The sequence below is a fragment of the Vanessa atalanta genome, chromosome 5 (assembly GCF_905147765.1).
Source record: "Vanessa atalanta chromosome 5, ilVanAtal1.2, whole genome shotgun sequence".
Lineage (NCBI taxonomy): Eukaryota > Metazoa > Arthropoda > Insecta > Lepidoptera > Nymphalidae > Vanessa > Vanessa atalanta.
The window spans coordinates 5,909,441-5,932,535 of NC_061875.1; the positions used below are offsets into that span (position 1 = coordinate 5,909,441).

Below are 23,095 nucleotides of genomic sequence, written 5' to 3' on the forward strand. Positions count from 1 at the left end.
GAAAAGGATTTTTGGTAATATACTCCTAAAGCTTTAATAAAATTCCGGGTAAACAAGTAACTGAAGTTTAGATTTATTAAATATTGATCCTCATTTTATAATTACGTAAATAGCATTTTGACAAATTAAGAATGGGTGTTTGAATAAAATATTATATAGGTATAGGTAAAAGGAACAACAAAAAATTATAAAAATAACCTTTACAAAACTAAAATGTACATGTTGCTTAAGCAGCAAAATTATGAATGCGACTTAATTAGTACAACCAATTTCAAAAAGACATCCCATACTAGCCCTATTATAAAGAGCCCTTTTCATTAAGCGATACAAAACTGCACCTCGCTTATCAAGTTATAGAACAATGCAGAATGCAAGCCTTGTATCATAGATTTGACAGTCACACGTTTTATTATGGCAGCCCTATTCTACTTCTTTCTACTTCCTTTTTATGGGGCAACGTTCAAAAACCTATCTCGATTTATCCCTTTGTTGCAGGTTATAGGCCAGGTGGTAGCACTGAGCACTGACAGCAAGATAGAAAAATAGATATGGCAAGGCAGCTTCAGCAAATACGATTTTCGAAGATCCCGATTTACAATTATTTCGTATTTTAAAACACATTTTGAATTAATTTGTTGCATTATTAATTTGATATGGGACAACATATATCTAAATGCAACTACAAGCACAGAACTAAATTCCGCCGTTAAAAACAATTACATTTTTCGCCCAACTTTTCAAGAACCAAGGTGGAAACACTGCCTATGAAATGTCACTTTTCACTCGTCAGTTGTCAAATTTATAAGTTAATTGTTTATGTGGTAAACACGTGGTTTTTCGATTTGTAAAGTAATTAAATACGTACTAAATTATTGAAAATGGTGAAAGTTAAAGCTAAGAAAACTAAGAAACAAGATAAGCAAGTAAAAGAAATCAATAAAGAAGAAAATGAAGTTATATTACCGCCTGTTCGTATGTCTGATGATCCTACACCTAAACAGGTAATACTTTTAGAGTATTTTTAATAAATTGTTTTGTTTCCTTATTGTACTGTTTTGTACCTTTGTAGTTAATATTTAAAATCTACGTTTTATAGGTAAAATGGATCAACAGACAAAGGGTACTTGTCTTTGCCGCACGCGGTATTAACCATCGCCATCGGCATTTGATGGAGGATTTAAAAAAAATAATGCCACATCATAAAAGTGAGTCTAAAATGGAAAGAAGCAAAAATTTGTACGTCGTGAATGAAATCAGTGAAATGAAAAACTGCAATAAATGTATCCTATTCGAAGGTAGAAAAATGAGAGACTTGTATCTATGGCTTGCAAATATACCTAATGGACCCAGTGCTAAATTTTTAGTCGAAAATAGTGAGTATTATTGTTATTACTTCATTTGAATAAATTGTATATTAATAATTTTAAATTTGACTATTTATAAATGAAAAAATATAGACTTAAAAACTCAATATTTTGGGTAAACTCTTGGTAACTAATCTATACATTTTATTTTTTAGTCTACACAATGGGTGAATTAAAGATGACTGGTAACTGCTTAAAAGGTTCTAGGCCTCTTTTATCATTTGATCCACAGTTCACAAAAGATCCTCATTATAGTCTTTTGAAAGAATTACTCATTCAAATATTTGGAGTTCCAAAACATCACCCTAAAAGTCAACCATTCTTTGATCATGTATATACATTTATGATTTTGGACAATAGAATTTGGTTTAGGAATTACCAAATATTGTCTGAAGATGGAGCTCTAGCTGAAATAGGTCCACGCTTTGTGTTAAACCCAGTAAGTACTTTAACCATTACATACTTGCTTTACTTATGAAAAGAGTTTAGAAGCTGTTTCTTTAAAAACTGTTTTATTACTTTGTGTTATTATCACTAAAATTATATAATCATTGTTAACATTCAAAAGAATCAACATAGTAGTGTTTAGTCACTCACAAGAGTACATTTATAAGGCTGTTTATAATATATGAACATTTTAAACAAAACTATGTATATGTAGCATATGTAGCTATTAATAAATTATTATTAAGTTTATATGTTTTCTTTCTTTATATAATAACAGCAATTAAAAAATATAAAATTCTATTCATTAATCAGGTAAAAATATTTTCGGGATCATTTGGAGGAGCTACTTTATGGGAAAATGCTAAGTATGTAAGTCCCGCTAAGCTGAGGCAAGCATATAATAGAAAGGCTGCTAACAAATATGAAAGAAGAATTGAGAAGAAAGTAATGAACGAAGCTACTAGACCAGAAACAGGTTATCCCGACATAGAAGGAGCCGATTTCTTCAAAGGTGATCCCATTAAGAAAGCTGAAGATGCTCTCATGGAAGGTATATCATTAGATTGATTTTATTTTGACTAACATTGTTTAGACTTTTTTATTGATTCTTATTCAACTGTTTAAATGTTAATAAAAATTAAAAAATATTTTTATTTCCAGAGGAAATTAAACAAGAAAATGACTCAGTGGCTGATGAGAGTGAAAATGAAACACCAATGAAAACAGGTTTTAGTATGAGGATAAGCAGACCAGATAAAACCATAAGACGTAAACAACTCAAAGCAAAGAGTAAGGCAATATCAGATCAAATAAAGAAAAGAAAAAAGTTCATCAAGAAGAAGGTTATAAAGAAATGATTTGAAACAATAAAAATCATATTAATAATTTCACACTTGTCTTTATTTATACCAAAGCATGTTTAAACAATTCCAAGTTAAATAAATGTTTAACAGAAGCAGGAAAACATTTTACCATCACTTAAATATTGTCATAGAACACTTTTTTTTAATATAATTTAATTATGACATATTTTTAGAAGCAAGTCTAAACATATCAACTCCAAATAATATTCTCTTTGTAAATAATGGAAGTGATTTTGTGAGGTAGAATTACATGAAAACTATATAACAATTTCAAGTTAAATATAATTTATATTATGATTCCTAAATAATTGATTTGAGAATTATGTACTCAGGTTCGTTTTTTATAAAACAAATTCATAATATTCTTATATTTAAATGTCAAAAAGAATAGAAAACAGTTCTATAAAAATATATAATCTAACCTAAATCTAAAAAAATATGAGCTCAAAAGAAATATGTAAAGTTACATTCTATGGCAAAAACTGCCTGTTACAATTAAAATTAATCAAAATTGTTAAAACTTACAAACCAAGTTTTTAAATACATTGATTATGCTTAGTTTACTTAGAAGGGGACGGCATTGTATTTATGTCATTATAAAAATATGATTTTGTAGAAAACTAAATATTATTTTGTCTCTTACTGTAATTGATATCCCTTAGTATTAATGAGATTCCAATCAAAGTCGAAATGATTAATCATTATCCAAATAATAAAGGATAATTAAAAAATCCTTGTTCTAAGAGGACTCGTGATTTTGATAAACTATATGTATTCATTTAACAATATGAACAATTTATGCTTATTTATGAAATTATAAGCCACGATAGGATACACAGCACCAAATTGGGTGTCCTAGAAATATATAAAACATGCAACTTGTGCAATGAGTATGTTTCTTTAATATAAACCTTAATGGAATGGCATTTGAGAATCTCTAAATACAAAATGAGTTCTCTATTGATTACTTCATAACTTGTACTTATTACGTATTAAAAAATGTCTATCTTTTTTAAATAATAATGTATAAAATTATAAAAAAAGTAAAATCACAATTTTTGAGATTATGTCAATTGAATATTTAGCAATATTAAATTTTAGTAATAAATATTCAAATATCGATTTCTATTCTAGTACAAACATTGCCTTAGATCCTAGAACACCTATCAGTTATAATAAATATAATTTAAAAATGTGTCAAAATGCAGCTGTACCTAAATAATACTATGAAAATAATTTAAATTGGTAATGCAATTTAGAAATTTTGAATGCTTCATATAACAAACTCGATTATCTGAAACAAAATATAAATTTCCATTGTATTAATAAAATAAAACTCTTTTATACATATTTTATAGACAAATATAAAATTCTTGGCAGCTATTCAATTAAAAATATGTATATAATTGCAAGTGATGTTAACACTTTTTTAAATATAAACAGCTACATAGTGTAACTATAATTTATTCATTTAATAAATAAAATTTGATATCAACTTGCCATTACTTGCATTATTTTTCGGATTATTTAAATATATCATATTTTTAAAATAGGAATTGGACATTTAAATATTGGTCATATTTACATTTCACGAAAAACATTAAAAACCAATTTTTTTCAAGTAAAATCATGCCCGAAATTTTCGTTGTTAATTATCTATATTAAGTCATTCAACTGATTGTATATAAAGAAACATGCAGCGTAATATTTATGAAAACAATATACCATTTCCCGTTTTGATAGGAAACTGCTCTACAGAATGTTGCATTACTTTACAAATTACCCCAAACCAAGAAGCAAGCTCTCCCATTTAAAACATTAATTATTGAATTCTTTTAAGTAGTTATTTTGCTAAGTCTAAATACACAAATGGTCATCAGTCAGAACATGACATGCACTAATCATTAAAAACACCTTTATTGCAAATCATGAGTTACAAGGGGTATCTAATAGTTTCCTTCATATATATCCAAGCGTACATTAACAGATTCCCGCAGACTCCAGTCCAGTCTTTGCAGTCTGGACACAGTGTCCGTACGCTATAGTGGCGTGTTTAGATTTGTGTAACGTGTTATATTTAAATGTAACGATCTCAATATGTATCACGTATCTTGTATTCCGGGCCGTTCCACTCAATTGTTTTGAACTGCTGTGCCGAAAAGAAGAGTCGAGATTGCTGTTCCTGTTTTTATTTTTTTTAATTTATAATTTAATAACGAAAAACCTTTTTTATCAACACAATAAAAGATCGGTGCGTGCGTTACTGTGTAGATCGTAGTACACATGTTCGTACATTTCACGATACATTATATTACACAAATCTAGACCCGCCTTAAGAGAACTGTTTGACAGTCCAATCACCTACAAGGAATGAAACTGAAGAATTTTACAAAGCCAAAAGCATCCCTTACCACAATACAAGTCAGGTGCATGCACTAGCAAGAATCAGTACTTCTCTTGCAAGTCCTGTGTCTCGGCTCCGTCGCCGACGGTGCCCAGCTCTGCGAGGCGCGAGTTCTTCCATCGCCCGTCAGCACTGTTCATGTTCCGGTCCTCGCACACGCAGAGGAACAGGCAGTCCACTACCATCTGTTACATTCATCATTTGATTAGTCATTCTATTCATTAGGGTTGCGTGATTAACAACCCCATTTCCAGGAATATTTTGCGTTTTCGATTGCTCTTCATAATACTCCTAATTCCCTTAGACTACCAAGCTACGAACTATCTGCTATCACCGTTTTGAATACACACTGCTTTTATGGATTACGGTCACTTTCTTTACGAATAATAATAGAGCCTAAATATGGGTCTTGAATGGTTTAAGATCTGTTACTTTATTCAAGAAACAATTGAATGCGAATTGCACTTAGCAATCGAGGAAAAAGATTAAATTTACATTATAATTATAACATTTAAATGATACACGCATCAAAACAGCTTACATATAGTTATAGTGATTCTTACACTGATAGCACTGTTGTAATGCGGACCGACCCACGTAGAGCAGCTAATAAATGAATAAAACTACATATCTATCACATGGGAAAGGGGTTAGAGCACGCGAATCTTGAAGATTCAATTCAATCGCGAAGATTGCCTGATTATCACTGAATTTGGTGTAAGAAAACATCGTGAGAACATCTACATTTGTCAGATAAAAACTTTCTGTCATGTCTACTAACCCAAACCAACTCGAATTGGACTAAACTATAAAATCTTATCTTTAAAAAAAGATTACAGGAGCCTTAGCCCAGCAGTAGGATGTTTAAATTCTGTTAATTTCCTTTTAAAATTATTTTCTTTTACTTTTACGTACCTCATATAAAGAAAGTATACAGTGAGCGATAAAGAATGAGTATATGCATATGACGAGCGTAGGAACTGCGTAGAAATGTAAATCGGTGTTTCGCTTCAACAGCAGCAGGCCGATGATCCCGGTGACCGCGGTGACGATGCACTTGCCCAGGAACAGAATGAAGTCTCCCACACTGTTGATTGTCGCCACTTGTAACGCGTTGTTTACTATAGTGCTAAAAGCCTGGAATTATTTTTTACTCACATTAAAACTATAATTATATATGTAAAAAATTTACCCAACCCCATTTTGCATGAGTATATATTAAGGATCTTTATATTAAGGACAGGCAAACCGACAAAGAAATTTTTTTGAACAATTCACCAACATTATATTACAATTAGATCCAACGCAACAATTGCATAGCATAGAGGCCAAAACATACAAACATTCTTTTTATACCTTACAAAATGTGGAAATTAAATTTTTGTTATTTGGTACTATGTGCCAATATTTTAGAAGTAGTCAGAAATTACTATTTTAAAATGCAAGTGGCTGATATATTATTTTTAAATTTTAAAAATAAATAATCCATTCTACCCAATTATTATTATTAATTAATACAATCCTTGGCTGTATAATACCTACATACAATAACAGCACTACTATAATAAAATAAATATATGTAGAAAATTTAATGTTATATTATTGCAATATTATTTATATTTTCAACAAAAAACCAGTATCTAATATGTTGCACAAAGTATGTATTGTTCTAAGAATGAAATACTTGTACTACTAACTGTAATGCTGATTCATATAACAGTCACCGTGACCACATTTCCATTTACAGAGATTACCTAATAGAGAATTACATACTACCAACCTACATTATGTATGTAGGTATTATTATTTGCTATTTATAAAACTGAATCACAGTCTCAGAAGTGAGGATAAAACAAAACCATGTAAAATCGTCGTTGAATTTATCTAAAATATTTTAAATAAGGCTGATGAATATTTTTTTGGACACTCATAAGTTTCCAGAACGATTTGAAAAAATCTTTAATCTGTAATAAGATTTATTATTAAGAAAAGTTGTATATTACATAACATCTCTCTACTAACGTTTAAGGCGTTTAATGTTTATTTTAGGATTTCTATTGGAGTATTAAAAAAAGATATATTACCTTTGCCGCAGCTTTACAAAAATTGCACCTCTCGATGGTAATGATAGTGTATGCATTATGGTTCAGATATCGAATAAACTTTTCCAAACAATAGAAACAGCAAATACCACATTTCAAGCCGCATTTGGCGCAGTCTGAACCCTTTTCAGCTCTTGCCGATAACCTATATTTTTTTAAAAAAAATAGTTAGATTAAGAGAGTTGCGCATAAAAAAATTACAGTAATAACTTTTCTTTTTTACTTTCGATATTTTTGGCTGCATAATAAAGACCCGACTCTTTATTGACTTTCATAATATAATATAGTTGAGTTGTACGATTTTTTGGTTCTATTGCAATTTTTTTATTCTGTTAATATATATAATAAAAAACTAGGCAATCTGTTATCGAACATTACCGGAAATTACACTTACTTAGCATGTAAAAAAGTTAGAATAAGCCGGGGAACTTTGAAAAGTGTAATTAAGAATGATCCCTTAGCTACGGATCCCAGGTGATACTTTAGAAGTTTTCCAATCGAATATAAAACTGGTGATGGATGAGCATTTGGGCCTCTGAAAGAAAAGATTTCTATTTAAGAAAAATATATATATATTATAAATACTTATTGATAGAGTTCAATTATTAAAAATATGATGAAATATGAACGGCTAAGGCAAGACGACCGCAAAGAGTTCAAAACAAAGAGCAACGGTATTTTCATACTTTCCCTGGCATGGAAGTAATAACACTGCCAACTTCCTGAAAAGTTTCAGAACAAAGGACTTCGAGATCAGCGGCCTTATAAGCTAGATACAAGCCAAAGAGACCACAAATATATATTAAATTCTTATTTTTGACGGCCATGATAATTATTTGGGTCATGATAATTAAAAGTAGTTTTAATTGAATTTCGTCACGAATGTTATTTCACTAGAGTATTAATTAGCGACAGTAATTAATTAATTTATAAAGTTCAAATTCAGTCACACCCATAATAATATAATTTTTTTGTTATTTCTGAGTGTAGCATTTTATATAAGTCTTAATATTAATAAACTTTCACTATATAATATACTATAATATATTTTGGGGGCATGACAGTGAACAATATCATCTTCATTTCTTAATAAATACAACACAATAATTTATACATTACCTAAAGTACCAATGTGAAACAGCACCTGCAATTGTCATCTGTTGGCAACCGAGTATAAACTCACTTCCCCAAACGAGACAAATCAGACACATCCACCACATGCTCTTTACCCACATTGGATCAAACTGTATGTCATCTAGAATATAACCTATGAGATTACATTAGTAGTAGAGTATAAACACAAACATCATAACATATTTTGATAATACATAATAACAATTACACAAAGTATTTTTTTAACTTACTCTTCCAATTAGCGCTCTTGTTCACATTTTGTGTTTGAACTGCAGCATTTTGTACATTCGCTGATGATTGTGTACCATTTATAAGGAAATTATTTGTGCCTGGATAATTAGCTGTTGCTAAGCTAACCTGTAACCACAATCATTATACATATATATTATTTGAATACAAGCAATTATTACAAACTTATTGTTATATATTTTATCTTACCACAACAAGAGACCAAAATGTAAAAAATAATATTAGGAAGAAAAATGTGATAATGGGCTGTAAGAATAATGCAGGAATTGATCCTAAACAATGAGCTGTTTCTTTGAATAATGCTGCCAAAAATGATACACGTGACCGCATAACCCAGACTAACAGCAAGAGTATTACCTGAAATAAACAAAGTAATTTTAATAATGAGCCAAAATAATTTATATTTGAATTTGTTATTAACTAATTATAATACTTACTGTTATTATTGTAGCTATGATTGAGTACCATAAAAAGGCCTTTTCATTTTTGAAGGACTCCTAAAATTATCAACAAAAATTAAAAAGAAAACAGATAATATATTATGATATTTATAAATAAATAAAAACTACAGTCTACAGTTACTTCACAAGTTTAATTTTTGCTTAAAAAAATATGTTTTACATTTATGTATTCATATTATACTTACAGCTAAACCTATAGTGGTGTCAGAAAAATCTTTTTGTTTTGTTTTTAATTCATAATATGTATACCATAACAAAGCTGTTCCAGCTACACTCACTATTGACACTATGATCATAAATATCCAAGATACCAAAGTGGCCAATAAGTGTAAAATAGACACCATTATTAATGAACAAACTAAAAAAAAAATATACTGAATTAAAAATTGCAATATAATAAAATATAATAAATTTACTTTATATAAAAAGAAAAAAAAAACATTACAATAGGCTATTTATTACTTACTAAATGCAACTATAACACAAATGATCATTTCCTTCCAAGAAGAATAAAGGTCAGATAACATCTGTTCAATAGTATCCCAACTGTTAAGCAAAGCATAGAAATCTGTGAATACCTTTTTTCCTAAATCAGTCGCTGATTTCGGAAAACACCTATTAAGTAGTGGAAAGGAGTCATATACAGGCAAAGTAGGGCATAGCCATTTTAAACTATTATCCAATTCTTTTGCACTTGTTGTATTATCGAGATTTATGTCATGACTACAAAGATTTGAACCAGTCTCCTTGTAAAAGTTTTGAATGTCTTTGAAAGATTCCATTTTCCTATTTGGGCATTGTTTCACACATATCTTAAGAGATTTTCGAATATCTTTTATATTTAAGAAAAAAAGATATTTCTTATCAGCAGTACTGATACCAGCTAATGGGTAATCAATTAGCTTTTTGTTAGTTTTGACACCACAAGTATTACCAAATGAATCATAGCCATTTATTAATCTTTGTGGATTTCCATACACAAATGATATAGAGGCTATTATTATCTGAAATAAAAATAATAATAACATAACAATAATTTTATTTATGATTAGAAATAAAGAGGAAATCAATGTAAATAATTTTAATATCACATACCATCAATATCCAGAAAATAACATAAATTACCACCCACAAAATATCGGTACAACCTTTTCGAGGGGTTTCATTTTGAGGTGAAATTTCACTTTGAGTACAGCCCATTTTTTTAATTTTAAAATGTTATTTCATATATAAACGATTTTCATGTTTTGCCCTGCTATAACACACACACAATGTTATAATTCACAATAACTAAAACTGAATTACTAAACACAGAAACTCCCAGTACCCACGCCTACAATCCTACCAAAATTGCAAGCAAAACCAAACAAAACGAAAACATAAACAATTTATTAAAGTTAACCATAACAAGTAGTAGTAGACCATAGATAAATAATTATGTTTTGCATAATTCAAAAAATTCTTACTTCAACACATTCAGAAAACTTATTTCTAAAAAAAACTTTGTGAAAAAGAGATAACGGAAAGTATATTTGTGTATAAAAATTAAAAAGTGTCTCAAAATATATATTTAAAAAAGCGCTCATATTTGGTAGAGTTAGCTCTACCTTCCATTGAATGAGTAAAACCGAATTAAAAAGAGAAAGTCATTTAACCGCCTGCAAAAGACGCTATTTTCAAATGATTCTCCTTATCAAATTTACAATGTCAAATGAATTAGCGCACTTTATATTATGTTTATTCTGTCTAAGTACTAAGTATGACAAGAGTTTGATGTTGACAAATCGCAATTGCAGTTTGACGTGATACTACTGTCTTCACTTCAGACTTGTAATTTTAATTATAAATCTAAATCTTTTTATATTAATTTGAAATTGTTCATAGACACACAATGAATATAAAAAATATATTAAACCTTAATCCTTATGTATTTAATTTGTGTAGCATACGAAAATTAAATTGTAATGTATCTAGTATAACCAAAATTCACAGAGAAATTTATACAAGAATGTATCCTACGAAAATTGTTTTACCAAATGGAGCTTCAATAAATATTAGATACCACGAACCCCGACAAATAATAAAGGTAAAAATTTATTATTTTATTATATAATTTTTAACATTAATATTGCAATTGATTATAGTTCAAACTGCATAAATGCTATAAACACAGATGGTAATTTGTTCAATTCTGTTAGTTATTAACTCATAGATATCTACGTACCATTATTATTTTTTTTTAATATAATATGTACCATATATTTGAAAGATGCAGTTGATAATAATATTTCTTCTCTTATAAACAGAGCTTGTTGCATTGTATCAACATTATTATGTATTATAAGTTAGTAATTAAAAACATTTGGATATTTACATATGGACATTAATATGGATACAGATACAGCTTTATCAATATATATATATTAAAAAGTTGAACAGTAGCATTAAGCGCACCTTTAATATAAAAAAAAACTTTTGCTATAAAGTATATTTAAATAATAATTAATTGAATAATATCTTTTAATAATGTTAAGCAATTAACACTTGATTTTACTTTTTTTTTTCAGTTACCTTTAGATTTAAGTACATTGCCTGAAGAAGAGCGAAAAGCTAGGTTAGAAAAGAGGAAACCAAGAAGAAAAGTAAAAATAACCGACTCTGTTGAGGATAACTTTAATGCAAAGAAATATTTAAAATACATGAAGAAATAATATTTCATTATTATTTATTAATATGTTAGTTAATGTATTTGTAGAATTAAAAAATATATTATTTTATAATAAAACAAAACTAACCAAAATTATTAGTACAGTTTATATTTTACGTAAATTTTTAATATTATAATAGTGCCATATATCATTTTTTAACTTATTCAGTACCAGAACCCTCTCTATTTCATAACATTAACAGGTCAGGGTAAGGGTATGCACAACAGATTATCTTTAAAAATAGATCATCCAAATAAACCATGATAAAATAAAAACTATTGCTTACATTAATAATATTGTGTATGGTTTTTGATTTTATTATTGAATTTTGTCTTCTTTTGTTTACATTTTTTTCAATTTTTATTAAGAGTTAGAGTTTAATCGATTTTGTGGCATAAAAGAATTCCAACCTTTGAAAAGTTCTTGTCGTCAATAATACACAAAATATGAGGTCTATATTACATTTACATCACATTAACATTCTGTAAATTTCCCATTGCTGGGCTAAGACCTACTCTCCCTTTGAGGAGAAGGTTTTGGAGTTCCATTCCACTAGGCTGCTCCAATGCAGGTTGGTGGAATACACATGTGGCAGAATTTCGTTGAAATTAGACACATGCAGGTTTCCTCACGAGGTTTTCTTTCACCGCCGAGCACGAGATGAATTATAAACACAAATTAAGCATATGAAAATTCAGTGGTGCTTGCCCGGGTTTGAAGCCGAAATCATCGGTTAAGATGCACGCGTTCAAACCACTGGGCCACCTCGGCAATTATATATTACATATTTTTTATTAAATTAATTAGTACGAAAAACCAAAGATTACTTATTGATGTAATTTTCTGTGTTGTACTTTAATGTGCAACTATTATCATATTTTAAATCATGGATAGTTAGTAGAGTAATATTTATTGATTACATTATTGTTGACGCCTCACTTGGTATTATGCGAATATAACCAAAACATGTTCTATTCATTTCACGAAATGCTATCAATATGATTTCGAGAGATCAATACCTTACTGTTGCATGAAGTTTTAAATATATAGTCGCTGGGGGTATAAATTTCTTACCCTATCACAGCGTTGCAGAACTATCGATAGTTGACCTCAAAAACTATGCAGGATATCGATAGTACTATCGATAGTGTCGTTTTGTTTGAGCAATACTATCGATAGTATTGACACGCGATAATACTATCGATAGATTTTTGATACTATCGCTAACACCTTAACTATCGATAGTGGACTATCGATATGCAAACTACCCTATCATAATCTGTTGAAATAACTATTTGACTTGACATTGACAGCTAATCACATTTGCACTTGGAAATTTACGTTTGTATCAGGTTCGATTTCATAATTTTAATTTTATAACATTTCTAAAAGTGTGACAATTGAAATACTGGGAAAACTAAGAAAGTGGTCGAAATTATTACTTACATTTTAATTTTCAGGAGAAAAATGAAAACTATTCTTGGTTAACCTTGTGACCTTACGTAAGATTATATTAATTATATAAAATGGGCAATAAAGTGTCTGCAGAAGCAATAAACACCAAAATTCCTGTCAATAATGGAAATCCACCACCAGAATGTCCTATGCACAAAAAAGACCCAAATACGAAAAACGAAACACCCTCAGAATGTCCTGTTCAGCACGACAATACTATAAATCCTTATAATATGGTAATGTTTATTTCTTTGTCTGTTAAAATTGAAAATTTAATTTTTAATCATTTTAACTGAAGGGTAAAAAGTAATGTTATTGATTCATTTTATAAAGTAAAATAAACAGCCTGACGAAATCTTTATGAGTATGGCGCCTATTTAAATGCAGAGTTGGTGGACTCATGTTTTGTCACAAATTTATCACGCAGATGCCACCTGCTAACCAGCAGCCAGCCCCAGATCAACCATTCTCATTACCAACAAATCGTCAAGTATCTACAATCCCTCGTGCTATGCCAGATGGATCCACAGAATTCTGGGTGTATCCTAGTCAGCAAATGTTCTGGAATGCAATGCTTCGTAAAGGATGGCGTTGGAAAGATGAGGATATCAAGCAAAAGGATATGGAAGATATCATAAGAATACATAATGCTAACAATGAACAAGTCTGTTATATATATATTACACAAGAAGAAAGTATAAATTTGTCCTCAATTGTATATTCATGTTATAAATTTAATTTCAGGCATGGCAGGAAGTCTTGAAGTGGGAAGCATTGCATGCCAAAGAATGTGGCCATCCCAGACTTAAGAGTTTTGGAGGCAAAGCTACTCAATATAGTCCACGTGCACAGTTTAGATCTTTATTAGGGTATGATATATACTGTATTATTAAAAAATATTTATTATATTTAGTAAATTATTAAACTGGTGTGTTCTTCTGTTATAGGTATGAATTGCCATTTGATCGCCATGACTGGATTGTAGACCGTTGTGGAAAAGATGTCCGTTATGTCATTGATTATTACGATGGAGGTGAAGTTGACAACAAATTTCAATTTGCATTACTTGATGTCAGGCCAGCTATGGATTCAGTTGAGAATGTTTGGGACAGAATGAAAGTATTCTATATGAGATATCGTTATGAATTCATTGGTGAAAAAAAAGATAATAAATTGACAAATTAGTAGTAAGTATTTAAGTCAATTTTGATTGAGTAGATGTAGTTATACAACCTACAGTCAGTTAAAATGTAAGGATATAGGTTAAAAAATGAATAACTTATGTGGGGTACTTCTGTCGACATAATTTGTCACTGCAGTAACTCTTTGTGATTTTAATTGTTTCATCATTATTGCATTGTATCATTAATTATAAAAAATATACAGCAATTAATAGAAATTATTTATTTCAAGGATTTCTATTATTTCACATAGAGAAGAATTTAACAAACTTTTAAACAGTTGTAGTTTATTATTAGATGATACAAAAATGTATTAAAAGAATCAAGCAGTTATATGAATGAATAAAAACATATTAATCTGAAATATATTTCATTTCTATAACACAAATGTTTGGTTATCTTGCATACTACTGTATTATTCTACATATGATTATTCTTCTTGTTAATAACTTTTAACTATGTTAACTAATAAATGTTAATAGTTAAATAATCTTTTATTTTATATTAACTCCAAATAGTATTTTAGAACCAAAAACCAAAATATGTAAAAAACATAACATTATGTTAAAGATTATTTTTACAATGTCACAATTTTTATACTACTTTTACTATTCATATATTAATGTCACAATTTTTACTTAAACTTACAGTGAGTAAATTTTTTAAAATATGGTTCTACTAAACAGATAAAGAACCTATATTTCCAGAGTGACTTACCATTACATATTTTATTAATAATATTTATTTTTCTTTCATTTTTAATAAAATTTTGTAAGAAGTATAAAAATTCTCAAGATTGCAGTATACTTAGTCTTATTCGAGATTTAAAGTTTGATGGATTTGAATAACTCCTTTGCATTCATTTTTAAATATTTCTGCTTGCTGCTCTATGTATCCTTCGAAATTATTGTATGGACAGCTAGGAAGTATTTTGAATTTGGGCTTTCCTTTAGAACAGTGATAAACAGAACGAAGTGTCAAAATTGGGGGTTTTTCTGGAAAATTGATACCTGAAACAAAAACATCAATTATTAAAAATCATAGCATAAGGTAAAAATTTTTTTTATACTGATATCTATGTGTTAGGGTATTTTGTAATTATTGTAACAAGTAATACAATTATTGTGAGCTTGGAATTAATTCTATCTAATAAATTACACAAATAAACATAAATCAGTCTGTATACATGTGGAAATGTATGGTTGTAATATTTCGTTAGTAAAATTTAACCTTACCTATATCTATTTGTAGAATCCAATGAAAATCATTCATTTCAAATAAAAGTGCTGCACTACTTGCATCATGCTCCAATATTGCTCCTTCATATTTGACAATAAGTTGAGCTAATAATTCACGTTTCAGTCGGTCATTATTAAGAAGATCTTGAATCTAAAAAACAAATGATATGTTAACAGTATAATATTTTAACTTTGGGGTATTTTCACAGGTTGGTGGACAACTCAAAGTTAGTTAAGTTAGTTTTGTTGACAATTTAAAGAGTTTAAAAATATTTCTGTTACCAAGACTTGTTAACATTATAAAAGTAACCAATTTTTTGTGTTGGAGATGATTTTGTTAGTTTTAATTACCTTGTTATTTATGATGTCTGTTACCATAGGAACATAATCCATTAGAACTCCTGATTGGTGCATCCTAAAATTTGTATATATATTTTGCATATTAATTATGTAAACAAAAATGATAAAGTAATCTTAATACAGAATACAATATTACATAGGTAAGGATATGTTTCCTAATACTTTAGTCAGGAATGGTGACAGAATCAATTCTGCATTGGTGGAGTTAGGATAACGAACAAGAAGAAGAGCTGAATCAATTCCTGGATTTCGATCTATCCTGAAATAATTAATTGATTAGTACTATTATTATACATGTAATAATTTATACTTAATTGATCTTATTAAATAGATATATTACCCATCATTGTATAACTCTGGTAATCGGGACGTATTTATTTTGAGTTTAATTAAAAATTCCACTACATGGCCTCCCACCCAAACTTCGACATCTTGCTCAGTTGTCAAGGCATTTCCTAGTAATGCACTATATTCAAATGAAGCACGTGAACTTTCATCTTCATTTAATTTTTTCACCTAATTTTTTTTTAAATTATTACATATGATTTTATAAATTCATTTAAAATAATTAATATTACAATAGGACAACTATAATGCACAGTATTAATATAATTATATAACATAATATTAATTATTACCTGGTAAATTTTATACATATTAATCAGTTCTGAGATTACATCACTAAGGGATTTTGGATCACTAGAATTCCATTTTGTAAGACTTGGAACACCAATTGCTAAAAATTCTTCATCAGCATTGTTTAAGAAAGTATCATCATCGAATCTGAAGTCAGGTGCAAACCAGGGTGTCGATGGATCAAATATTATATCCCACTTTAATTTTTTCGAACAATAAGGTAGTACCAATCGAAACTGAGTTTCTGAACCGATAGGAGTACTACCAATTCTTTCTAAGTCCACTTTAGTTTTACAAAGACCTAAAACATTACATAAAATAAATAATGTTGTAACTACGACGCATTGAGTAATTTGTGCATTATATACCTAGTTTTAAATCTTGAAAAATATTTTGTATGTAGGGACGAAACATCGGTGATATATCACTTATGAAGCTGTAATTATCAGTAGACATTTTTATTATTAAAACTTCGAACCAAACGTAAAACTTATTTTCAAATCTTGGTTTTCATAACTTATTACAACTTAACAAAAATATAAAAATTATTAAAAAGAAAAATTTGAAAGGATTCGATATTTATTTTGACAGTTTTGAGTGAACGAACAGTGTTGCTACTCTCCCAATACCAGTAAACCAAAGAGTAGAAGTATGTCATAAGTAAAAAAAGGTATTGTATTTATTAGATTATATACCAATTAAAAATATTTTTAGCCAATTGTTCAATTATATTCATTTTTAATATCATCAACCCCAAACAAAATTTAATATCACATTTGTATTTTTTTTTAACAAAAGGCACTTGCATTTATGCATTTTAAGATTTTCAATTCCGTTTTTTTAAGGGAGAACTCCGAAGGCATGAAACAGAAGTATGGTAGTTTTGTTCTTCAAAAAGGGTGATAAAACCTTACTGAAGAACTATCGACCCATCTCACTTCTGAGCCACGTCTATAAACTGTTTTCAAGAGTCATTACGAATCATCTTGCGCGGAGACTATTGCAACGGTGCCAGGTAGACTGGCGATATATCCAAATGCTGAGATATCTGTACGATGCCAATACTATGAATGTCTAAGTAGAGAACCAACAGACCAAACCTATCTCGTTATGCACGGGTGTACGATAGGGAGACATTATTTCTCCGAAACTGTTTAGTAACCCTTGAAGATATGTTTAAGACGTTGGACTAGAGAGGTAATAAATATTAACGGCGAGTACATCTAAGACTTAAGATTTGCAGATTATGTCGTCATTAAGGCAGAATCGTTGCAGGATTTGCAACTGATGCTGCACAGCTTGGCTAACGCTTCTCTAAAATTCGGCCTCCAAATGAACTTGGATAAAACCAAAGTCATGATTACGATCACGTTAGTCCGGAGCCGATCTCTGTGAACGTTATACCTCTCGAGGTTTTTCAAGAGTGCGTATACCTCGGGCAAACGATGCAATTAGGTAAAAACAACTTCTAGAAGGAAGCCGATAAAAAGGATCAGCTGGGCTGGGCAGCGTTTGGGAAATTACGTCGAGTTTTCACGTGTCTGTTATACCCCAGTGCCTGAAGACGAAGTTTTTCAACCAGTGCGTCCTACCGGTCATGACCTACGCAGCCAAGACGCGGACACTCACCGTGCGGCTGGTTCAAAAATTTTAATTTGCGCAGTGGGCTATGGAGAGAGCTATGCTTTGCGTTTCTCTGAAGGATCAAATCCGGAACGAGATGATTTGACAGAGAATGAAGGTGGTAGACTTGGCTCAGAGGATTCTGGATTAGTCAGCTCTACTGGCAGTGGGCCGGTGACGAAGAACTGATAGCCGTTGGGGCAAGAAGGTTCTAGAGTGGAGACCGCCAATTGGCAAGTGTAGTGTAAGATGCTCTGTGGCACGGTGGAGTGATGATGCACGGAAGGTGGCTGGTGGTGGGTGAGAAGGGGCAAAGATCGGGCTCAGTGGCATACCTTGGGGGAGGCCTATGTCCAGCAGTGGACTGATACAGGCTAATTATGATTATGACGATTATGATTTTTGCATTTTATAAGATATTATTTGTCAAAATATGATTGGATGACGAAGTTTAGAAGATATTATGCGGGAACAGATGAATATATTTTGTTAATTAATATATCTACATAGCCTAAAGAAATACTATACTATACTCTCCGTAGTCAGGTAAGGTTTTCTATTTTTTTTTCAATAGCCACCCAATATCTTTCACCAACCTCTCTTTTAGCAATCTAAACTTATATTATGTATAATATGATTATATTTGGCATTTATATTTATGTTAATTTTATTATTTCATTTGAACTCAATTATAACAATGATTTTGAACGATTAATTTACTACCTAATTAATTAATAACTACTATATTTTACTTTTAATTATGTTTAGCTATTTTGAACTTGAACAATAATGTATAATCTAAGATTTTCATAATTAGTGTAGACTTTAAGAGTTACCTCTATTTGCCATATATTTTTTCTAAGCCTTGTCATAATTGTGTCTACCTTAGGTCTGCCTATGTATAGCCAAATAATTTATTTTTGAGATATTCTTGATATTATTTTAAATCGATTATTTGTAGTCTTATTTGTCTTGAAAAGTGAATTAGATCGTATTGTTTATTTTTATATTTTATAACGTAAACATAGTTATGTTTAACAAAATGAAAACAATAATTTCTATTAACGGTTATTAACTATATTGATATTTTCTATTCCATTATTTAACGAACACGCTAAAGCTATACTTTAATTAAGAATGCAATTGCTCCATTCGTATAATAATTCATGAAGTATTAATACAAATGAAAAAAATTATAGATAGCAATAATCGATTGACAGTTAATTTTTTTACAAAATTTAATCGAGTAGTGAAATCGATATTATACACCACAAGTTCGCTTGAAATTTCTCATTGGAATTGTGTAAAATAAATATGAAAGATATGAATTCTATAAATAAAAATAACATTTCAGAACTAACGAAATTGGCGAGGAAATTTAATTGTTTTTATTTATCAGGTTTGTTTTTTAAGGTGGTGGTGATGACAATGCAAGCAATAAATGATTCCGTGCCGTGTACCTTCAAATATGTTTTATTGTTTAAGGACTTCATCAAGGAATATGTAAGCCGTTCTTAGTTGCTGGACATCAAGTCGGACTTGTTCGACCAGATATTCTTAAACACCTCCAAAGATTCCCGGAGGTATTTATATATGCGATATTGATGTTTTCTATTTATTACATTTCTGTGGTAATAATAACCTTTTAAATGCAGGTATTCAGAATTACTGGAAAAGTTGTGGAACTTAATCCTGCGTTCAGAGATTACCAGGAGAGAACCTCGAAAGTTGCTGGAGTATTACAAGGTTTACGTAAAGAAAATGAATTATGCGCTCTAAAGGGTTGGCGAGATGAGGTTTGTGTTGTCTTTACAAATAAGAAATGCATATTTTAAATATTGTTAATGTTCTGATTGAAATAGCACCTATTACATACCAGAATGTTTTGTTGTATATCAGTAGTTTAGTTATTAACTGCATTAGACGTTGTTTATTTAGATTTAAAAAATAATAAACTAAATTATTCAGTGTTTCGAGGTGAGCACCCTTTTCCATCATGAGAGCCTGCTGGAAATGGACAGAAGTGCAACATGTCTTTTTGGTATTAGAAACTATGGGGTCAGTGTAAATGGCTACTTGTTTCACCCAGTTAAAGGACTTTGTATCTGGTTACAGCAGAGGAGCTTTACTAAACAGACCTGGCCAGGTATATTTAAATTTAATTGTTAGAACATATTTGTGAGATTTGCGACATATAATTCATGCATGTGATTGGTGATAAATGATTAAAGGGATTTAAAAAACAAGCCCCTTTCTACTTTTTGGGATCAGGGGAAGGCTTGTCCTGGGTCCAATAACTGCAACATCAACAGTACATAGTCTTGTAGACAACTAAAATTCGGTATGATTATTAGTGGAGTGTACAGTTCTCGCAAAACGCTTGATAGTACTTGTTCTGACAAGCATAACAGTACTGGCTCATACTTTAAATTATATTATAATAAAAAAGTGTTTTAAGCAATAGCTGATTAACTATTACATGTGGTTAACCTAAATTTGTAAAATTTAAATAACTACTAAATTTAAATATAAATACTAAAATGATTATTATCATTAATTATCAATTTTGTTATCAATTTTAGGAAAATGGGATTGTTTTGTTAGTGGTGGATTAGCAGTGGGCTATGGAATTCTTGAAACTTGTGTTAAAGAGGTGGCAGAGGAAGCATCTGTCATGGGGGAGTTAGTAAAAAAGTTGGTGCCCGCTGGGTGTGTTAGGTATGTAATAATTAACTGTTATTACAACGGACTACTTATTTCTACATTGAATGGTATTTTATTGATTTATTTCTTATGAGAAACATATTTCAACTCTTTTAATAAATGATAAATTTTGCTTACATTTTTTTTTATTATTTTATGAAACAATCTCATAATATCCATACAAAAATTTCAGCTTCTACTTTGAAAGTGAAAGAGGGTTGTTTCCCAATACAGAATATGTGTATGATCTTGAGCTTCCATTGGATTTTGTCCCAAAAAATGCAGATGGTGAAGTAGAAACATTTGAACTTTTGACTGCAGAAGAATGTGTGCAAAGAGCTCTTTCCCCTCATTTTAAGACCACAAGTGCTCCGGTTCTAATGGACTTCCTTATAAGAAGGGGATATATTAATCCTGAGAATGGTATGTTTTTTTAAATGATCCATTATAAAATTATCACTGATTTAAGTACATTTTGCTACTTACTAGCACTGATATTTTGCATATTATGAAGTTTAATTTTTTAATTTACACTAGTCCTGAAGATGGGACATAAACAATATCAGGTGTTTAAATTGTGTAATTTGTGCCATACTTCCACTGTTACTGTTTTGCTTATTTTTTATTAATAACTTAACAAACCCAATGTAAAAGACGGAAGATGCAGCTATTATTAGAAACAACTCAATATTTATTATATTGTAAAATTTCTATAAGTGCCTTAAAATTATCATGGGGCAAAACTCTAATCTAATTTGTACTGGCTAATCATATAAAATGATTTACTATGAACAATATTAAAGTGTTTGTCTAAGTGGTGTCTGGGCATGTTGCTCGTCAACTTTAAAGTTTTTTTTTTCAGAACCGAACTACAGATACATTGTGGAATTACTTCATGTACCACTGCAGACCATCTACAACTGGCCCCATTCTGATATTTCATCAAATGGTGATGTACAGAGCTTAGAGTGTTAATCACTTTATAGCTGTTCACCTAGTTGGATTTGATTGTATTATTTAAATTTGTTTGGAAATTTATTAGAATGAAATATTTATTCGTACTTTTATATTTACCTCGTCTTAGACATTTCCAAGGTATTTTTATGAATAAAATTTTCATTGATAAATGGCCTAATTTATAACTATAATATTAGGTGTTACGATTGTATTCTTTCGAATGTAAGGTAAATAAAGACCAAGTCCTGATAATTTCTTAGTCTTGTTGGAAATTATTAGATGCCGCGATAGTTTAGCTAGGAATGTTTTAATTTCTGTGATACTTTACCAGTGGGGTATAAGGTATTTGTATGTAATTTTAGTTGGATTGATTACCTCTTAGAACTGTTTGCCGATTATCATTTATATTTCTTTGAATAACAATTATAAAAGTAATCCCAGTGAATATTTTATAACCTCAAAATAATTTCATGTGAATCCATAATCTAGTCATGCTGTTATGGATTAACAGGCTGTCTTCGTTTTAGTTAATTAAGTATATTCGGTGTCTACAATTAAATTTCTACACAAAAGTGGTGTCCAATATTCCATCAGTCAATCTATGTCCGGCTACATGCTAAAGTATCACTTCGCGCTTGCTTATATCCATTGCTATCGTCTTGCTGCTAAAACGTGTGGTTTGTAAGTAGCCTCAGTTTTTGCAGAAACTATGTTTTGCGAAATATTTACGTGTAGCCGAACCATTATCGTCTTTTGAAATAAATGACTAAAACTATTTGACAATCCTGATCATCAGTTTAATGGTTATATCGGAATGATTGATTTTAAAGTTTTAGAAATATATAGTATTACCGTCGTCATACCATTTGTATAACAAAACGAGGGATTTTAGTTTAATTAATTGTATTGTATCATTCAGACAGAAGTTGATTTATTGGTTTATATTCCACTTTGATCATGTCGATTTGTCTAGTATATTTTATAATATATAGATATAGTGCGTGTAGTATAATAATATTTGATATGCTAGTGGTATCTAAATAACGTCAACAATTTTATACATTTCTATGGAGTAATGTTTTTGGCGAAAGATTAACGATATTATTATACCACAAAGATAATCTTGATTTATTAATTAATGTAATCGTTTATATTTACTTCTTATAGGAAAATAGAATTTCCTAAGGGATGAAATAAAATTATTAAAAAT

General features: G+C 29.8%; 6 protein-coding genes across 8 annotated transcripts; 4 read left to right on the forward strand and 2 right to left on the reverse strand.

The window, feature by feature from the left end:
• Positions 1-769: 769 nt before the first annotated feature.
• On the forward strand, positions 770-2,699 carry LOC125064013 (ribosome biogenesis protein BRX1 homolog). The gene is made up of 5 exons (XM_047670778.1): positions 770-1,001; positions 1,097-1,373; positions 1,520-1,803; positions 2,124-2,361; positions 2,472-2,699. Exons 1-5 carry the CDS (start codon positions 879-881, stop codon positions 2,666-2,668), a joined length of 1,119 nt encoding a protein of 372 aa, XP_047526734.1. The 5' UTR covers positions 770-878; the 3' UTR covers positions 2,669-2,699.
• Positions 2,550-10,387, reverse strand: LOC125064012 (choline transporter-like 1). Of its 3 annotated transcripts, none has more exons than XM_047670777.1 (12): positions 10,120-10,387; positions 9,491-10,028; positions 9,210-9,382; positions 9,001-9,060; positions 8,753-8,920; positions 8,545-8,671; positions 8,300-8,435; positions 7,575-7,715; positions 7,163-7,325; positions 5,994-6,215; positions 5,086-5,263; positions 2,550-3,968 (listed from the first exon to the last, which is right to left on the reverse strand). In XM_047670777.1, the coding sequence occupies exons 1-11, from the start codon at positions 10,222-10,224 to the stop codon at positions 5,120-5,122; spliced, it is 1,977 nt and encodes a 658-aa protein (XP_047526733.1). In that variant the 5' UTR covers positions 10,225-10,387; the 3' UTR covers positions 2,550-3,968; positions 5,086-5,119. The 3 variants fall into 3 exon arrangements, with proteins under 3 accessions (XP_047526733.1, XP_047526732.1, XP_047526731.1); XM_047670776.1 differs by having other exon boundaries at positions 5,127-5,263; positions 8,300-8,447; positions 10,120-10,386; XM_047670775.1 differs by having other exon boundaries at positions 8,300-8,447; positions 10,120-10,386.
• Positions 10,388-10,820: 433 nt separating this feature from the next.
• LOC125064249 (39S ribosomal protein L55, mitochondrial) lies at positions 10,821-11,791 on the forward strand. Its single transcript, XM_047671201.1, has 2 exons — positions 10,821-11,110; positions 11,592-11,791. Exons 1-2 carry the CDS (start codon positions 10,916-10,918, stop codon positions 11,733-11,735), a joined length of 339 nt encoding a protein of 112 aa, XP_047527157.1. The 5' UTR covers positions 10,821-10,915; the 3' UTR covers positions 11,736-11,791.
• A 1,232-nt stretch (positions 11,792-13,023) lies between these two features.
• Positions 13,024-14,552, forward strand: LOC125063985 (holocytochrome c-type synthase). Its single transcript, XM_047670746.1, has 5 exons — positions 13,024-13,084; positions 13,193-13,423; positions 13,615-13,851; positions 13,932-14,056; positions 14,135-14,552. Exons 2-5 carry the CDS (start codon positions 13,259-13,261, stop codon positions 14,370-14,372), a joined length of 765 nt encoding a protein of 254 aa, XP_047526702.1. The 5' UTR covers positions 13,024-13,084; positions 13,193-13,258; the 3' UTR covers positions 14,373-14,552.
• Positions 14,553-14,893: 341 nt separating this feature from the next.
• LOC125063983 (BRISC and BRCA1-A complex member 2-like) lies at positions 14,894-17,210 on the reverse strand. The gene is made up of 7 exons (XM_047670744.1): positions 16,971-17,210; positions 16,605-16,903; positions 16,307-16,482; positions 16,103-16,225; positions 15,958-16,021; positions 15,604-15,757; positions 14,894-15,378 (listed from the first exon to the last, which is right to left on the reverse strand). Exons 1-7 carry the CDS (start codon positions 17,056-17,058, stop codon positions 15,182-15,184), a joined length of 1,101 nt encoding a protein of 366 aa, XP_047526700.1. The 5' UTR covers positions 17,059-17,210; the 3' UTR covers positions 14,894-15,181.
• Positions 17,211-19,481: 2,271 nt separating this feature from the next.
• Positions 19,482-23,085, forward strand: LOC125063984 (uncharacterized protein YJR142W). The gene is made up of 7 exons (XM_047670745.1): positions 19,482-19,624; positions 19,711-19,808; positions 19,881-20,021; positions 20,194-20,371; positions 20,808-20,943; positions 21,122-21,351; positions 21,791-23,085. The coding sequence occupies exons 1-7, from the start codon at positions 19,540-19,542 to the stop codon at positions 21,901-21,903; spliced, it is 981 nt and encodes a 326-aa protein (XP_047526701.1). The 5' UTR covers positions 19,482-19,539; the 3' UTR covers positions 21,904-23,085.
• The last annotated feature ends 10 nt before the right edge of the window (positions 23,086-23,095 follow it).

What these genes read in the sequence shown, in the direction of transcription:
- LOC125064013 (XM_047670778.1), top strand. Translation starts at nt 879, where the DNA reads ATGGTGAAAGTTAAAGCTAAGAAAACTAAGAAACAAGATAAGCAAGTA. An exon ending in ATGATCCTACACCTAAACAG is followed by an intron (nt 1,002 to 1,096) that starts GTAATACTTTTA and finishes TACGTTTTATAG; the next exon opens with GTAAAATGGATCAACAGACA. An exon ending in TAAATTTTTAGTCGAAAATA is followed by an intron (nt 1,374 to 1,519) that starts GTGAGTATTATT and finishes TTTATTTTTTAG; the next exon opens with TCTACACAATGGGTGAATTA.
- LOC125064012 (XM_047670775.1), bottom strand. Translation starts at nt 10,224, where the DNA reads ATGGGCTGTACTCAAAGTGAAATTTCACCTCAAAATGAAACCCCTCGA. An exon ending in TTGTGTTATAGTTGCATTTA is followed by an intron (nt 9,383 to 9,490) that starts GTAAGTAATAAA and finishes TTTTTTTTTTAG; the next exon opens with TTTGTTCATTAATAATGGTG. An exon ending in CAAGAGCGCTAATTGGAAGA is followed by an intron (nt 8,448 to 8,544) that starts GTAAGTTAAAAA and finishes GTAATCTCATAG; the next exon opens with GTTATATTCTAGATGACATA.
- LOC125064249 (XM_047671201.1), top strand. Translation starts at nt 10,916, where the DNA reads ATGAATATAAAAAATATATTAAACCTTAATCCTTATGTATTTAATTTG. An exon ending in AACCCCGACAAATAATAAAG is followed by an intron (nt 11,111 to 11,591) that starts GTAAAAATTTAT and finishes TTTTTTTTTCAG; the next exon opens with TTACCTTTAGATTTAAGTAC.
- LOC125063985 (XM_047670746.1), top strand. Translation starts at nt 13,259, where the DNA reads ATGGGCAATAAAGTGTCTGCAGAAGCAATAAACACCAAAATTCCTGTC. An exon ending in CTATAAATCCTTATAATATG is followed by an intron (nt 13,424 to 13,614) that starts GTAATGTTTATT and finishes TTTATCACGCAG; the next exon opens with ATGCCACCTGCTAACCAGCA. An exon ending in ATAATGCTAACAATGAACAA is followed by an intron (nt 13,852 to 13,931) that starts GTCTGTTATATA and finishes ATTTAATTTCAG; the next exon opens with GCATGGCAGGAAGTCTTGAA.
- LOC125063983 (XM_047670744.1), bottom strand. Translation starts at nt 17,058, where the DNA reads ATGTCTACTGATAATTACAGCTTCATAAGTGATATATCACCGATGTTT. An exon ending in ATATGTATAAAATTTACCAG is followed by an intron (nt 16,483 to 16,604) that starts GTAATAATTAAT and finishes AAAAAAAATTAG; the next exon opens with GTGAAAAAATTAAATGAAGA. An exon ending in GATTCTACAAATAGATATAG is followed by an intron (nt 15,379 to 15,603) that starts GTAAGGTTAAAT and finishes TTTTTGTTTCAG; the next exon opens with GTATCAATTTTCCAGAAAAA.
- LOC125063984 (XM_047670745.1), top strand. Translation starts at nt 19,540, where the DNA reads ATGAAAGATATGAATTCTATAAATAAAAATAACATTTCAGAACTAACG. An exon ending in TAAAGGGTTGGCGAGATGAG is followed by an intron (nt 20,022 to 20,193) that starts GTTTGTGTTGTC and finishes TAAATTATTCAG; the next exon opens with TGTTTCGAGGTGAGCACCCT. An exon ending in GTGCCCGCTGGGTGTGTTAG is followed by an intron (nt 20,944 to 21,121) that starts GTATGTAATAAT and finishes CAAAAATTTCAG; the next exon opens with CTTCTACTTTGAAAGTGAAA.